The 16,632-nt window shown below is 40.4% G+C and overlaps 2 protein-coding genes across 2 annotated transcripts; one reads left to right on the top strand and one right to left on the bottom strand.

Annotated features, from left to right (window-relative positions):
- Positions 1–1,192: 1,192 nt before the first annotated feature.
- On the bottom strand, positions 1,193–15,860 carry LOC115367286 (glyoxylate/hydroxypyruvate reductase B-like). The gene is made up of 5 exons (XM_030062957.1): positions 15,471–15,860; positions 14,676–14,881; positions 3,426–3,604; positions 1,600–1,696; positions 1,193–1,361 (listed from the first exon to the last, which is right to left on the bottom strand). The coding sequence occupies exons 1-5, from the start codon at positions 15,858–15,860 to the stop codon at positions 1,208–1,210; spliced, it is 1,026 nt and encodes a 341-aa protein (XP_029918817.1). The 3' UTR covers positions 1,193–1,207.
- On the top strand, positions 6,840–13,049 carry LOC115367592 (cathepsin L1-like). The gene is made up of 9 exons (XM_030063386.1): positions 6,840–6,848; positions 7,249–7,350; positions 7,678–7,798; positions 7,917–8,039; positions 8,539–8,691; positions 8,799–9,023; positions 11,196–11,361; positions 12,109–12,214; positions 12,864–13,049. The coding sequence occupies exons 2-9, from the start codon at positions 7,340–7,342 to the stop codon at positions 12,967–12,969; spliced, it is 1,011 nt and encodes a 336-aa protein (XP_029919246.1). The 5' UTR covers positions 6,840–6,848; positions 7,249–7,339; the 3' UTR covers positions 12,970–13,049.
- Positions 15,861–16,632: the final 772 nt, after the last annotated feature.

Raw genomic sequence — 16,632 nt, 5'->3', positions numbered from 1 at the left:
AAGGTCACATGAAGTTTGTAGCTCTGTAGCAATTGACTGTGCAGAAAGTCGGCGACCTCTTTGCACTATGCGCTTCAGCATCCGCTGACCCCTCTCCGTCACTTTACGTGGCCTACCACTTCGTGGCTGAGTTGCTGTTGTTCCCAAACGCTTCCATTTTGTTATAATAGAGCTGACAGTTGACTGTGGAATATTTAGGAGCGAGGAAATTTCACGACTGGATTTGTTGCACAGGTGGCATCCTATGACAGTTCCACGCTGGAATTCACTGAGCTCCTGAGAGCGGCCCATTCTTTCACAAATGTCTTGTTTCACAGTCTGCATGCCTGAGTGCTTGATTTTATACACCTGTGGCCAGGCCAAGTGATTAGGACACCTGATTCTGATCATTTGAATGGGTGAGCGAATACTTTTGGTAATATAGTGTATCATATAAAGACTGATAGAGTCAGTCATGGAAGTAGATGATCGGGGAAGTGGATGCATAACGAGTAACTACTATAACTACCAATAATAATATTCATAATAAAATGTGTGCACCTGCCTGCAATGCATTTTAAAATCTTGTTGTTTTTGAATATTGTTTCGATCACATGATTGAGCAAAAAGTGCACTGTCACATAGCTTTGACTCAGCTCTGAACACTGATAGCTGATACAACTCAAAATTATGGGGCTTGTAAAAGATAGAATTGTTAGTTTTAGCTTTTATCACAAATTTTAGCCAAAAAAAAAAAAAAAACTGAATGAGAATGAGATGAACTGAGAATACAAAAACAATTCAAGAATTTTCCCACATGTAACACATGGTAAGTATGGAGAACGTGTGAAATATGACTACTGATAGTGATCATGATTATCAACAGCATCACAACAAGATACAAATAAGCCACAGCAAAGCACATCAGAGCTACCAATCTGTCATTTACTCAAGAAAAAACTTCTTCAGTGACAAATCTTGAGAGGATGGCAGTTTTTTTTTTTTTTTTTTAACTCTGCACAAGATTAATTATAAGATACCACGAATACAAAGCTGACTGGCTACAGAATCATATATTGACATGGAAGTAATTGCAAACAAAATGAATTCATTTTGCTTAATTAACAATCTTGTTCAGACGGCAGGACATTAGTAAAAGTATTAGTAGACAGAAGTGTTTGAGCTTTTTGAACCACCAAAAGTCTCTCAGTACTCAACAGTTTTGTCATTAAGGTTTCACTTCATTTGGGATCGGCAGGCCATTCAATGCAGCCTGGGCATTTTCGACCACCACCTCCACCATCCTCCTTGTTGTTTGGTAGGTATCGGTGCCAACATGAGGGGTTATCAGCACATTCGGCAGGCCGAGGAGAGGATGATCCCTGCACAAGATGGAGCAGTAGAGTTGTAGAGTGTCATTAGATGGTCAGTGAATGAAAGAGCGGGACTGATGACTTTCTACTGGATAAAGTGTACCATATGTTAGTATGGACTCTGCTGCCATGTTCGCTGTTGCTGTGGCAAAGTAAACTCCTGTACAGTTATTACATTGAACCACAAACATATGACAAAGTAACAGTAATTCAAACTGAAGTGAGTGTATTTTCAGAGAAACAAAACCTTGGTAAAGGTTCAGGGTGAGTCACGTCTAAGGCTGCTGCATGAATCGTCCCAGACTGCAGAGCTTTGACCAGGGCATCCTGGTCCACAACCAGACCTGACATGTGGAAAGAGCGTTATTAGGCTAAAGATCTGGTTTTCATCATACACCAACAAATACAAACCCCAGTTCCAATGAAGTTGGAACATTGTGTAAAATGTAAATAAAAACAGAATACAATGATTTGCAAATCCTTTTCAACCTATATTCAATTGAATACACTCCAAAGACCAGATATCTAATGTTCAAACTGATAAACTTTATTGTTTTGTTTTTTTTGTTTTGTTTTGTTTTTTTTTTTTTTTTTTGCTAATATTCACTCATTTTGAATTTGATGCCTGCAACACATTCCAAAAAAGCTGGGACAGGGGCAACAAAAGACTGGGAAAGTTGAGGAATGCTCAAAAAACACCTTTTTGGAACATTCCACAGGTGAACAGGTTAATTGAAAACAGGTGAGTGTCATGATTGCGTATAAAAAGAGCATCCCCAAAAGGCTCAGTCATTTACATGCAAGGATGGGGCAAGGTTCACCACTTTGTGAACAACTGTGTGAGCAAACTGTCCAACAGTTTCAGAACAACATTTCTCAACGTACAATTGCAAGGAATTTAGGGATTTTATCATCTACAGTCCATAATATAGTCAAAAGATTCAGAGAATGCGGAGAACTCTCTGCACGTAAGCGGCAAGGCCGAAAACCAACACTGAATGCCCGTGACCTTCGATCCCTCAGGTGGCACTGCATTAAGAACCGACATCATTCTGTAAAGGATATTAGCACGTGGGCTCAGGAACACTTTGGAAAACCATTGTCAGTTAACACAGTTCGTCGCTACATCTACAAGTGCAAGTTAAAACTCTACCATGCAAAGCGAAAGTCATATATGAACAACACCCAGAAATGCCGCTGGCTTCTCTGGGCCCGAGCTCATCTGAGATGGACTGACGCAAAGTGGAATAGTGTGCTGTGGTCTGATGAGTCCACATTTCAAATTGTTTTTGGAAATCGTGGACGTCATGTTCTCCGGGCTAAAGAGGAAAAGGACCATCCAGATTGCTTTCAGCACAAAGTTCAAAAGCCAGCATCTGTGATGGTTTGGGTGTGTGTTAGTGCCCAGGGCATGGGGAACTTGGACATCTGTGGAGGCACCATTAATGCTGAAAGGTACATACAGGTTTTGGAGCAACATATGCTGCCACCTAAGCGACGTCTTTTTCAGGGACATCCCTGCTTATTTCAGCAAGACAATGCCAAGTCACGTTCTGCACATGTTACAATAGCGTGGCTTTGTAGTAAAAGAATGCAGGTCCTAGACTGGCCTGCCTGCAGTCCAGACCTGTCTCCCATTGAAAATGTGTGGCGCATTATGAAACGCAAAATACGTCAACAGAGACTGTTGAGCAACTGAAGTGGTACATCAAACAAGAATGGGGAAAAAATCCACCTACAAAGCTTCAACAATTAGTGTCCTTATTTCCCAAACGCTTATTGAGTGTTGCTAAAAGGAAAGGTGATGTAACACAGTGGTAAACATGCCCCTGTCCCAGCTTTTTTGGAACGTGTTGCAGGCATCAAATTCAAAATGAGTGAAGTTTATCAGTTTGAACATTAAATATCTTGTCTTTGAAGTGTATTCAATTGAATATAGGTTGAAAAGGATTGGCAAATCATTGTATTCTGTTTTTATTTACGTTTTACACAACATCCCAACTTCATTGGAATTGGGATTGCAATAAGCTCTTAATGAGGATCGGTATTGTCTAGGAAACATGTCATGCGGACCTCTGCTAACGTTGACCAGAGTTGCTGTGGGCTTCATAAGAGACAGCTCTCTTTGGCCGATGAGACCTGTGGTTTCAGGGATCAGGTTCACAGCCAACATGACAAAGTCCGACCTCCTCAGCAGGTCGTCCATGTTCTCACAGTAAGTCGCCCCCACCGCCCTCTCATCTTCAGCACTTCTGAACAGGGCCCAGCAGAAAAAAGGGATGAGTCTCATTGATTCTTTCCTTTACTTTAAAAGTAGATGTACTGATTAGTAAAAATCACAAGAGGGGATGCAACTTTGAATCTTGTGATATATAACATTGTACAGTTTAACAACACCCTGGACATATCAGATCGTATCAGATGGCCAAAGGTGATTTTCACAGGCCAAAGAAGGAGTCTGTATGTAGAAGGACAGTGAATACTACCACTAAGGAGGCACTGCGGCTATACATGGCCATGACTGACTGGAACCATCTGTATTCAGCTGAGGGGATTGAAAACAAAGTGGAGGCCCACGCCACAACAATGTTGGAAACATGCATGCCTAAAGAGTTATAATAACAGACAAGCCATGAATGACAGAAAAAAAGCTGGAGATCGAGCTCCAGTCATTGCTCATCTCTTCAATGATTCATTCAGTCCTTCAGTATCAGTATCCCAAAGAAGTCTGGAACAAATCAATAAAACCAGACCAGATCCTTAACAAGTGTAGCAGCTAGGCTTTTGGAGAAATGTGTGCAGAAAGGAAACTGATCTCAATCTCTCAGTGGTAAAAGATCAATTTCCCTTCCAAAAGAAGTCTTTAACCACAACTGATCTAGATAAACACTGCAATCCTGGTCCTTGGGACTTTTGTGATTGCACAGATATCTGGATGCTGCTGGCTGATAAGACATTTCATAAGGTCAGTCATGCAACACTGATGCAGCGGTTCAGTGAAGTTATTTCAGCCCCCTGAGACATAGCTTCGATTACCTCTATGGCAGGACCTAGTGAGTACTTGTGGACAACACATACAGCCATTGGGCTCATGTAACATCTGGAGTCCCTGAAGGAAATGTCTCATTTTCATATTTGTTCCTGCTTTATAGGATTTCCAGGGACACATTTTTTAATGACATACTTTGTTAGTTGTGAAGACATCAGCCTGTCAAGAAGGCTTGTCACAAGCCTCTCCTGTCACATCTTCTCTCCTTGTCTGCAAGACTCTTTTTTTAAAAAAAATAAATAAATCTGAAATCTGTGCATAAATTAGTTGGATGTTAAATAATCTAGGTCTCAGTGTTGACATGGTCTCACGGAAGCTCTTTGATTTCAGAGAATCTGTTAGTGGTTAATAACATAACCTACATGATAAATTGCAATTTATGTAGCAAAAAGTACATCACATTTGGTCAGTAACCACACTTGATAACTTTATGTTGCTGCATAGAACTCCGCGGCTTGGAGCAGTTGAGTCCTGTGGATCTTTTTTATATATTTTTTGGTTTTATCTCTATGATGTGCTTTAAGAACTACGTTTTCTGACCAGTAGCAAACTATTAGCTTTTACCTTCTGTTACCTTCTGTTGATTGCCACAGCGCATATATCTGCTACAACTAGAGGGAGCTGTGTTGTTATTTTCATAAAAACTAGCATAGGCACTATGTCACTGGTGCCTTGCAGGGTTGATCCATGTCGCAGGAATGCAAGTAATGGGAGAATGGGGTTTGCCAGTGTTGGCCTTGATGGTGACACTAGAGGAAAAGACATGAGATCACCAATGCTGACCGGGTTTATCCTCTGGGTGACATGAATTTGTTCTCAAAATTTCACAACAGTCTGCCCAAATGAATGTTGAGAATGTTGATATTTTGATCTAACTGTGGTAATAAAGAACAAGTGTGAATGTGTTTACCAAATTTCATAGCAATTCTCCCAATAAATTTCAGCTTTGGAGTTCAGTGTTGAACAGATGGACCTACTGACAGAATGACATCCTTAGACTCTACCTGCCAGGGGGCAAAAAGACACCCTACTACTCAATACATACCTGTGTGGTTAGCTCACCAATGGAAGCGGCATTCTCGTCACAGACTTGAAATCTGAATCTTGTGGGATACACTCAAAGAAAGAAATCCGCAAGAGAGTAAAAAGTGTGTCAGCCAGCCCCGGTCTCCCCTATAACTTAACTAAGGCTGATACCTTAAATGCCACCCTGTTTAACTTTCAACCAAATCTCAACCTGAACTTGACACTCATTGTCACACAAAACAGACAGAGTTCACCTGCTGAATCTCATAGAACAATACAATAATGTGATCAAGTATTGATAAACGAGTGCAGATGGATTACCCTTAAACCTGAGGAACGTCAATTTCATTTGTCTCTTCACTTATCTGATATTTATTTTTTGGTATATCAGAAACATAATTACAATTGTATGTTTATTTTAAATCTGCCTGGTTGCACTCGGGCCAATCAATATTCCCAGACATTCAAGTTTAACCATTTTCATTTTTGAAATTAAATTCCATTTGTTAGCCTATAATGTAGTGCCTGAATTCACATAAGTATAAAGTGCATTGTGCTGAGGTAGGATTTAAATAAGATGTTGTACACTGAGATAGCAGGCTGGCTTTCAAGGTGGTTATTCTTACTGATTGAGATATTTTATGGCAACTGAAACAAATGATATTTTGTAAATATTTTTCTTTGCACAGGGGACTCTATACCTCTGCCCTGACGGTAGTAAATGAAAATAATGATGTAGAGGATGGCTGTAATCATCTGAAATTTTGTTACTCAACCATTGCACTGCTCTGTTATAGTGATGGGACAGTTGAGTTTGTTTGCAGCCTGTGATTTCTGTGATTTCATCAAGCAATGAAGGCAAACTTTGTCCTAAAAGTAAATGTTTAAACATGTACAACATTTACAGTCTGACTGGTCTGCTACGTACACCACAAAACCAAGTGTTTTATGCAAGTTCAGTGTTGTTTCAAATCAGCTGAAGGCCCTCCTTTGCTTTTTGGCATTACAGTCGACAAAGTGTTTTTGTAATATTTTTTGTAATGTCCATGGTCTCATTTGTCTGTTTAGATTGTTTTCATTTTCTTTTTTCTCTGACATTGTAAAGCACTGAATGAGACATTATATAGATAAAGCTGACTTTCTGTCCAGGTAACCACAACAGAGATTACAAAAATACATATTCAGAAAGTTACAAGGGAGGCATGTGAGAAACCACCAGCAGGAAGGGTAATGATGATATTTGGATAGTGCACAGTAGGTTTGAAATTAGGTTCACACGAAACTCTAGTTATCTGATGAGTTTTTCTGAGTAAGTATCAAATATCAGGAGTGTGCCAGGAAACTGTCGTTCCTCTTTTACAGAGATAAAAACCATCCTTCCAAGACAGTTGGTCAAACATACCAGACTTGACAACAGCAGGGTAAGGTTTCTATTGTCTGTAGTGATGTATTTAGGTGGTTTGGATGGACAGAGTCAAAATCCACCTCAAGTCAAGATTTAGTCCTATAGATTAGAGGGCTAAGATCAGATAGATACCTGTAAGAACACCAAAATGATCTGAGACAGAGGCTCAGAGAGGACAAGATTTAAAAAAAAGATTCAAACTTCCTTTTCTTCATGTGGGAAATACACATGACAGCATAGGACAATTACTTGATATCGAAGTCTTTAAATTGTTAAAAGGATAGACCTAAAGATCAGCTTGTTAGAGGATCTTGTGTTACAAGCTCCTTCTTGTCGTTTGTAGTCAGACTGTAGCGGCTACAGTATTACCTATGACTGAGTTCTGAAATATGCACTGTGACATCCTGCTTTTTCAGACTTGGTTCAGTATCTTCAACACAACTGGTCTTTAACCTAAAAATAAGTAGAGGATTATTTCTACCACAGACAGAGAACGTCGCTGGAGAAATGTCAAACTAGTAAGTTGAAACAGAAACTGGTGTGATAGTAGACAAGCCAATCCTATTATTGACTTGGGAAGGGGTAGTTTATGTTGCTACTGTTTGTAGTGTGTTTGATTTAAGCCTTAAATGTAAAGGTGATCAGGCTATTTTTCAAAAAACTCAAGCATTAAGCTACTTGTGCTGTTTTTTTTTATTATTTTTCCTGTAAACATCAAATGAAAACTCTACAACCTTTGTTCAAATATGCCAGTCCAAATTGTGAGTGATTTTTCAAAAGGGTCATAATGACATAAGAACAATAGCAGATCATTAATGTGACTGATCTTCTTTGTGCCTCTGCAGCATGCACAGTGTGTGTGTGGTGCTGCTTTTCACCTGGGGGGTTCTTGGTCAGTCTTCTTCTGCCTTAAACAAACAATGGGAAGAATGGAAAGTCAAGCATCAGAAGGTTTATAATAATCAGGTATTTTTTTCTTTCTTTGTCTCACACACACACACACACACACACACACACACACTCTCTCTCTCTCTCTCACTCACCAGTGCAGCATCAGATCAGGCAGTCAGTGTGTTTGTTTCAGAGTGAGAGCCTGTACAGGAGGAAGGTCTGGGAGAAGAACCTGCAGCTGGTGCTGAGACACAACCAGGAGGCCTCAGCAGGACAGCACACCTTCACGATGGGACTCAACCACTTGGCTGACATGGTATACTTTTTTCCTGCAACCGTTTCAGGTTTTATGCCTGGAAAACATGGTTTCTTTATCTTTTTCTCAGTTGGGCCCAAATGAGAAATGTAGTCATGGCTGAACTTTGAACTTAGACTCACTAAACCTTTATCTGGACTAACTGAAAAACATTTCAGTGGCTTCCATGCACATGGCACAAACTGGCTGAGTAACCTCTGCATTAGGATGCCTAAGACTTAAAATGAACCTGATACGAGCTGGGAGGGGAAATGTTGAAATGAAGTGTTGAAATGTTGTTGAGTTGTCAGAAGGAGGCATCACCGAGGCGTTAAACGTGGCTGAAAGGAGTCCAGGTGAGAGACAAATGTGGTACACTGACTGCTGACTGAGGACAAGGGGATGGTTTGTCAAGCAAAGGGGAGATGAGCTACAGGCGGGGTGTTGGCCTTGTTGTGGCGCCAACAAAGGTGACCATCATTTGCATTTCATACTTTTATGAGCCCTCTCTTCTATTCAGACAGCAGAGGAAGTCAACGAGAAGCTGAATGGCTTTAAGATGAAAGACCCAAATCATTTTAGAAACTGGACCTCCAAGCAAGTGAGTGATGCACCGATACCCTCGAGTGTGGACTGGAGGCAGAAAGGCATGGTCAGTCCAGTCCAAAACCAGGTAATGATAAGTAATGATAAGTTATGTGAGGATATGTTGTGAGATAAGAGAATCAGCTTTGAGTTTACCCTGTTGCATTCCACATAATGTTTTTCTCTGTTTGAAAGGGGTATTGTGGGTCATGCTGGGCATTCAGTGCTGTAGGAGCGCTTGAGGGCCAGATGAAAAAGAAAACAGGGTCCCTCATCCCGCTGAGCCCGCAGAACCTGGTGGACTGCAGCACCAACGATGAGAACAATGGCTGCTGTGGGGGATTTATGACATCAGCCTACAAATATATCATCGAAAATGGAGGCATCGACTCGGAGCAGTCTTACCCCTATGAAGAGAAGGTAAACCTCAGTATTTATCCAAATGAAAAAAATAGCATAGACACTGACCTCAAAATGTTACAGCACAGTTGATAATTAAAACATAAGAAAGACTGAATATTGCCATAGTAGTAATTCAAAATAGAATTATAGACATCTTTATTTTCACATTCACTATCTGAGTATTTAGTTGAAGACCAAAGCATCCAGTCATTTCCTAAATATTTATGAAGTTCATTGTATGTGATGGTGAATTGCTGTTATATTTTGGACCCTCTGCACTGTAGTGTCATATATGAGTATTTATGGTTCAAAAGCTGCAAAAATTGGCTTTATTATTTTACTCTTAATGTTATGATGACAGACCGCAAAAGCCAGAACTCAAATGCGAGGGCAGTGCTGCCCCCAGACAGTCTACTGCAGGGGTGTCAAACTCGTGCCATGGAGGGCCGAGAGGCTGCAGGTTTTCATTCCAACCAACAACTCCACCAGGTGATTTCACTGATCACCCTACCTCCAAACAGAGAGACGGGACTAATCAGTGAAATCACCTGGTGGAGTTGTTGGTTGGAATGAAAACCTGCAGCCTCTCGGCCCTCCATGGCACGAGTTTGACACCCCTGGTCTACTGCCTCAACCCAGGTTGTACTATTCAGGGATGTCAAATCTGAGGCTTATCCATACATGTTAAACGTTGCTTTGACTTCATTGAGCCCATAACATTTTCATGAGAGCCTTTGCACCCAAAACACAAGTATACTCTAACACTTTCATTTTAACGGGCACTGTGCTAATCTCACTATAAATGGAGGAATCTATGTCTGGATGCATGTGTTTGTGTGATCAAATCAACTTCAAACTGAGCAGGTGTATTGCTCGGGACCCAAGGGAGTGCAGGTTCAGCTCTGAGGTAGATTGGATGAACAGTTGTCCGGAAAGTGGAAGGACACACATGCACATAAAGTTCAATGTCGGCCAGTCCAGTGGACGCAGGGGGAGGGGCAGTGCTATTTTTGCGTAGGGGACAGTAAGTATCCAGTTTTGTATAGTTTTGTATAACTTGCTTGATTTCTCTGTCATTTCCCACCCCATCATCACCATTTGCCCCTGGTCCTGTTACTCCTCCTCAGTTTCACAGATCCCAGAGTTGTGCTGTCCTCAGAAGAAACATGTGCCTCGAATGCTTTGGCATCACACTCAACATAAACTACTGCAAGCATCGCTCCCACTTGAGAAGCTCAACTGAATCAGCCTTTTGATCTCCTGACCCCATGCAACGCAAACGGCAACTCTTCTCTGTTCTCTACCTTACACCTCTTTCCTCAAGATGGTGCCTTCATTTCACATCTGCTGTCATCACCCGCTTCTACCGTCCCATCACCCTGACCAGTTCAAGCCACAACACTTTGCACATGTGCCTCAACTTCCTCTCCAACATGAACAAATGGAAGGTGGTTTGCAGCAGAATCGCCCCTGGATATTTGCAAGCAAATTTTTTGGGTCAAGTCCTTTGCTTTCTTCAAAATCTGCCCAATTGTAGCTGCAGCCAACTTGTATCGCGAATGCTCCCACATGTCAATATTCTCAGAGACTCAGACAACCCAACAGTTGTAGTCATCATCAACAAAGGCCAATCCAACTGCACTGTGCAAGACACCAGTATCTTCTCTACGCAGCACATATTCCCAGTCATTCCCCATTCAACAATCAAGCAACACTTCTCACACCTCTGAAGTGATTCAAAGCTAACCAGTTGAGCCAAGCTACACTGTGTTCTCCTTCAAGTTCTTTTGAGACCATTACAAACTTAGTGTGGTCCTTGTGAGTGAAGATTTAACCTACCAAAATATATAGAATTAAAATCTCTTTTTAATGATATGCATTAGGTCACTAAATAATAATCATGGCCAAAAGAATTCATGATAACGATATTATCATATAGATAGATAGATAGATAGATAGATAAAATCTGAAAATAATTACAATAGTAATGATAATGCTGTCAGTTTTGTCTTTTTTGGCAAATGAATTACTCTCAAAATATGTGCAGAGGAAGGTGCAGAAAAAGACTGTAACCATAACTGTGTGCAAACAGTCGCAACACAATCAATATGGGAATGTGCTACATTTTATTGCAGAAATATACCATGTGTTCTGAATTTTAGTTTTGTTTCTGTTTGTCACTACCCAAAGCAAGCGAAATGTCGCTACACCAGCGAGGGAAAGGCCGGAGAATGCTTTGGTTTCCAGGTCCTTCCTCAAGGAGATGAGAACATTCTGCAGTACATTGTGGCGACAGTGGGGCCAATCTCTGCTGCTATGAACGCCAGCCCGAGGACCTTACATTACTACGAAGGAGGTGAGGCTGAAACTGAACTCGGCGATTCAATGTGAGGTTACTGGTACCAATGATCCCCAAGGAAGAAAGCAGCTACATTCATACATTTCAAATTCTTCAAAAGATTTAAGGCCACAATCATATTTTTAACATTTGAGAGAGTTAAATATTTCAGGCACAGAATCTGCTTAATCTACTCCCTTAGAGATGTAGTGTATCTGAAAAACAAATAAATACTAAAATACCTTATCAAACCTGGTCCTCTGGAAAAAAAAAAAAAAAAAAATTTGGAAGTGCCATGGTAAACATAGCAGTATCACCACTTTTTTCACCGTAACTAGGTTAAGGGGTTACTAGGGTTAACTACGGTTAACTAGGTTATGATTTTTTTTTTTTTTTTTTTTTTTTTTTGCTTGATTTTATTGTCTGGGGACTAAAAGTTTCTGAGGGTGCCAAAGGTTTACATTTGCAATGCTGACATCATCATTTATTGTGTTACAGGTTGAGCAAAGTAGAGTTGTGATTTGAATTATGATGAGTTTTCTACTTGTAGGCCTACTTTAATATAAGCTAATATATAAAAATAATTACCATTCATTTTACATTGTATATTTGATGCATAATAAAGCAACATTTCAAAAGGTGGATGGTGAGGTTAACATGAACCTTTCACCTAGAAGCTTTAGTGTCACTGTTTATATTGTATTATAATAATGATATGTACACTGTGCCCGCTGTAGGAAATTAACAACAGTATTTTTATTTCAGGTGTATACAATGACCCGGAATGCGATAATTACATGCTAAATCATGCTATACTGATTGTGGGCTATGGTACAGACCAAGGAGAGGACTTCTGGCTTGTGAAAAACAGGTGGATTACTCTCTTTACATCAAAAATCTCTTAAAGTCACTGTTAGTTCATTGTTTGTGGACTGAATAACAGAGCCCTTATGGGAAAACAAAACATGGATTTCACATCACCATGTCAACTGACCATAAAATAGTTAACATGTGATGTGTGGGAGGAAAAAAAAACAGGTGAATTTACATTATTTCACGATAGTACAAGTCACATGGGATTTTTAATGGGACTTTTACTGCTTCATTTTTCACGTTCCCTCCCCTGGGCTTTATTACCACTCCAGGCTTCAAAGCTACAGTCTGAAGTCACTCAGATCCCAGTCCAGTCCAAAAACTCAGTGATTTCAGTGGCCATGAACTCCGCACACTGTCACACACTGCTGACAGCAGCCCTCTGTTTCACATTCACTCAATAAATTCAACTGGAATAACAGATGCTGTTTCTCAAAACTTTTGATCTGAAGACATTTTTGCCATCAGGGTCAAACTGATCTTGGCACCTCCTGGCTTTAAAATGGAAATTGAATCCAAATCCCAACATCTTGTGCACTAAATCCTAATCTCATGATCAGAATCTCATGAATCTATAGATTTTCTGACCAGACTGAACCAACAATTCATGCATGTAAATCTTGACTGTGAGTCTTTTCTGCTTCTAGCTGGGGAACTGGATGGGGAGAAGCAGGATACCTTCGCCTTGCCAGGAACAACAATCTCTGTGGCATTGCTGAGTCTGCAGTTTACCCTGAAGTAAATTGCCTCTAGATGCTAGATGCTGTGCTTTAAAGAAAGCAATATGCAATTCTTTTAGCGATCTCATTTCATGACAAAGACGTTTTCTACATGGTAAAGCTTTTATTTGTCTTTTTTTTTTTTTTTTTTTTTTTTTTTTTACATAAACTGTTGGCTTTTCTGCTGCTTCTTTCTTTTCTACTGTGTCATTTTGAAGTTTGATTCTTTTAGCAATATTCAGGAAAAAAATTTGATTATACACCGAATTTGATATATTTTAGTAGTTAATGTAAGTTACTCTACAATTTAAACTGTTGCTTTGTGCTTAATCTGTCCTTAATGAATGTCATAATAATGTAACTACCAATAATAATATTCATAATAAAATATGTGCACCCGCTTGCAAAGCATTAAAAATCTAGTTGTTTCTGAATATTGTTTCGATCACATAATTGAGCAAAAAGTGCACTGTCACATAGCTTTGACTCAGCTCAGAGCACTGATAGCCGATACAACTACTACTCTCAATATTATGGAGCTTGTAAAAGATAGAATTGTTAGTTTTAGCTTTTATCACAAATTTTAGCTCAGAAAAACAGATATTGGCACATGGCCTGATGAACTGAGAATACAAAGACAATTCAAGTATTTTCCCACATGTAACACACGGTAAGTATGGAGAACATGTAAAATATGACTACTGCTAGTGATCATGATTACAGCAGCATTACAACAAGGTACAAATAAGCCACAGCAAAGCACATCAGAGCTACTAATCTGTCATTTACTCAAGTAAAAACTTCTTCAGTGACACATCTTGTACAAAAAGGACTGCCGTTTTTTTTTCTTTAACTCTTCAAAGATTAATTATAAGATACCACCAAAACAAAGCTGACCGGCTACAAAACCATGCCACTGTCAGATCCCCACTAGGGCCAAACATCTAGAAACTGTTAAGTCACTGACTGACTTTTTTCAGAAATAAGACAGTAAAGCCTCCTAGTGGTGACAATGAACCATTGCTAGAAACACATATATTGACATGCAAATAATTGCAAATTAATGAATTCATTTTGCTTAATTAACTTAGCTCAATTTACTTAAATAATCGTGTTCAGAGGGCAGGACATTAGTAGCAGTATTGGACAGTAAAAGTATTTCAGCTTTCTGAGCCACCAAAAGTCTCTCAGTGCTCAGTTTTGTCATTGAGGTTTCATTTCATTTGGGATCGGCAGGCCATTCACTGCAGCCCAGGCATTTTCAACCATCACCTCCACCATCCTCCTTGTTGTTTGGTAGGTATCGGTGCCAACATGAGGGGTTATCAGCACATTCGGCAGGCCGAGGAGAGGATGATCCCTGCACAAGATGGAGCAGTAGAGTTGTTAGCAGCCAGCAAGCAGCTGCTGGGTCTAAGTCACACTTCATTCCTGCTTGCTTCAGTGTCATTAGATGGATCAGTGAATCAAAGAGTGGGACTGATGACTTTCTATTGGATAAAGTGTACCATACGTTAGTATGGACTCTGCTACCATGTTAACTGTTGCTGTGGCAAAGTAAACTCCTGTACAGTTACTACATTGAACTGCAAACATATGACAAAGTGACAGTGATTCAAAGTGAAGTGAGTGTATTTTCAGAGAAACAAAACCTTGGTAAAGGTTCAGGGTGAGTCACGTCTAAGGCTGCTGCATGAATCGTCCCAGACTGCAGAGCTTTGACCAGGGCATCCTGGTCACCTGGTCACCTGCTCACCTCTGCTAACGTTGACCAGAGTTGCTGTGGGCTTCATAAGAGACAGCTCTCTTTGGCCGATGAGACCTGTGGTTTCAGGGGTCAGGTTCACAGCCAACATGACAAAGTCCGACCTCCTCAGCAGGTCGTCCATGTTCTCACAGTAAGTCGCCCCCACCGCCCTCTCAAGGGGATGAGCCTCATTGATTCCCTACTTTACCATGAAGGAGTCACATTTCTGTAACAGTAAGACCGCATTGTGATTAAAGTGTGACCAAGGCTACCTGAGATTCTACCAGCTATGCTGAGTGAAACCATTCCAAAATACCTTCATTCAAAATGTAATATAAAGTTATCACTGTGAGGAGCTCCATCCTCAAAAACAACTCACATGAAACTGGGCAACATTCACGTCAGTTTGGACACACTAAGATCATTTTATATATTGATGTATGTATTTCACATATGTATGTATGTAGATGATCAGAATCGGACATTCAACAGTTTGAATACACCTTTACTTTTGCTGAGGTTTTGGTGCACAGTTAGCCTACTTGATGACCTATGAAAAAAGACCAAATACATTTGAAGAGGCAACGTGCCACCAAACATATGTTATAACCTCGTATTGCTGCTCTAATGGTAATATAAGATCTTTTACGGCAACATTGCTGAATTATGAATTTATGAAAGGTACAAAATCAAATAATTTACTTGTACAAATGTACAAATGCCCTTGGTTAAATTTTGGGCTTGGATGGACATGTGTATTGGGTCAGAATGGTGGCACATTTTTCAGCTTGGTTCATGTGTTGATGAATCTTCCGTGCTGATGCCAGAAGCAAACCCATTCCAATATCTGCAGTGGCATCGCTGACCACACCCGGCGTGTTAGTGACCTTCACCCCAAGACTGCCAATGAACAGCAGATCCAGGTGGTTGATGCCCACGCCTCCATTGGCGATCACCTTCAGGGAGGGAAGGGATCGAAGCAGTGAGGGCTCAGCTGCAGGACTTTGAGCCAACATGAAAATAGCCTGGATTTTAGGGGCATGAAGAGCAGGATTTTGGAGGAACTCTCTGTAGCTGATGGTGTGAAAGTGTTGTTTCAGCAGGTCACTCAGCTCTTTCAGGTAGGCATGCTCGCTCCACGCCTCTGAGATCAGAGCGCACGGCTTGTCCTCTTCCATCACCTGGGTTGATGAAAGCAGAATGAAGTAAGACAGGACCCTCTTACAAGTTATCCTCTGGGTGACATGAATTTGTTCTCCAAATTTCACAACAGTCTGCCCAAATGAATGCTGAGATGTTTGATATTTTGATCTAACTGTGGTACTAAAGAACAGGTGTGAATGTGCTCACTGAATTTCATAGCAATTCTCCCAATAAATTTCAGCTTTGGAGTTCAGTGTTGAACAGATGGACCTACTGACAGAATGACATCCTTAGATTCTACCTGCCAGGGGGCAAAAAGACACCCTCCTATTCAATACATACCTGTGTGGTTAGTTCACCAATGAGAGCAGTATTGTCACCACTGATTGAAATCTGAATCTTGTGGGATACACTCAAAGAAATCCGCAAGAGAGTAAAAAGTGTGTCAGCCAGCCCCGGTCTCCCCTATACCTTAAACACTTAACTAAGGTTGACACCTTAAATGCCACCCTGTTTAACTTTCAACCAAATCTCAACCTGAACTTGACACTCATTGTCAGACAAAACAGACAGAACCGGAGTTCACCTGCTGAATGTCATAGAACAATACAATAATGTGATCAAGTATTGATAAAAGAATACAGATGGATTACCCTTAAACCGGAGGAACGTCAATTTCATTTGTCTCTTCACTTATCTGATATTTATTTTTTGGTGTATCAGAAACATAATTACTATTGTATGTTTATTTTCAATCTGCCTGGTTGCACTCGGGCCAATCAACACTCCCAGACATTCAAGTTTAAC

Source organism: Myripristis murdjan, chromosome 11 (assembly GCF_902150065.1).
Source record: "Myripristis murdjan chromosome 11, fMyrMur1.1, whole genome shotgun sequence".
NCBI lineage: Eukaryota > Metazoa > Chordata > Actinopteri > Holocentriformes > Holocentridae > Myripristis > Myripristis murdjan.
This window is presented reverse-complemented; position numbering and strand designations above follow the sequence as displayed.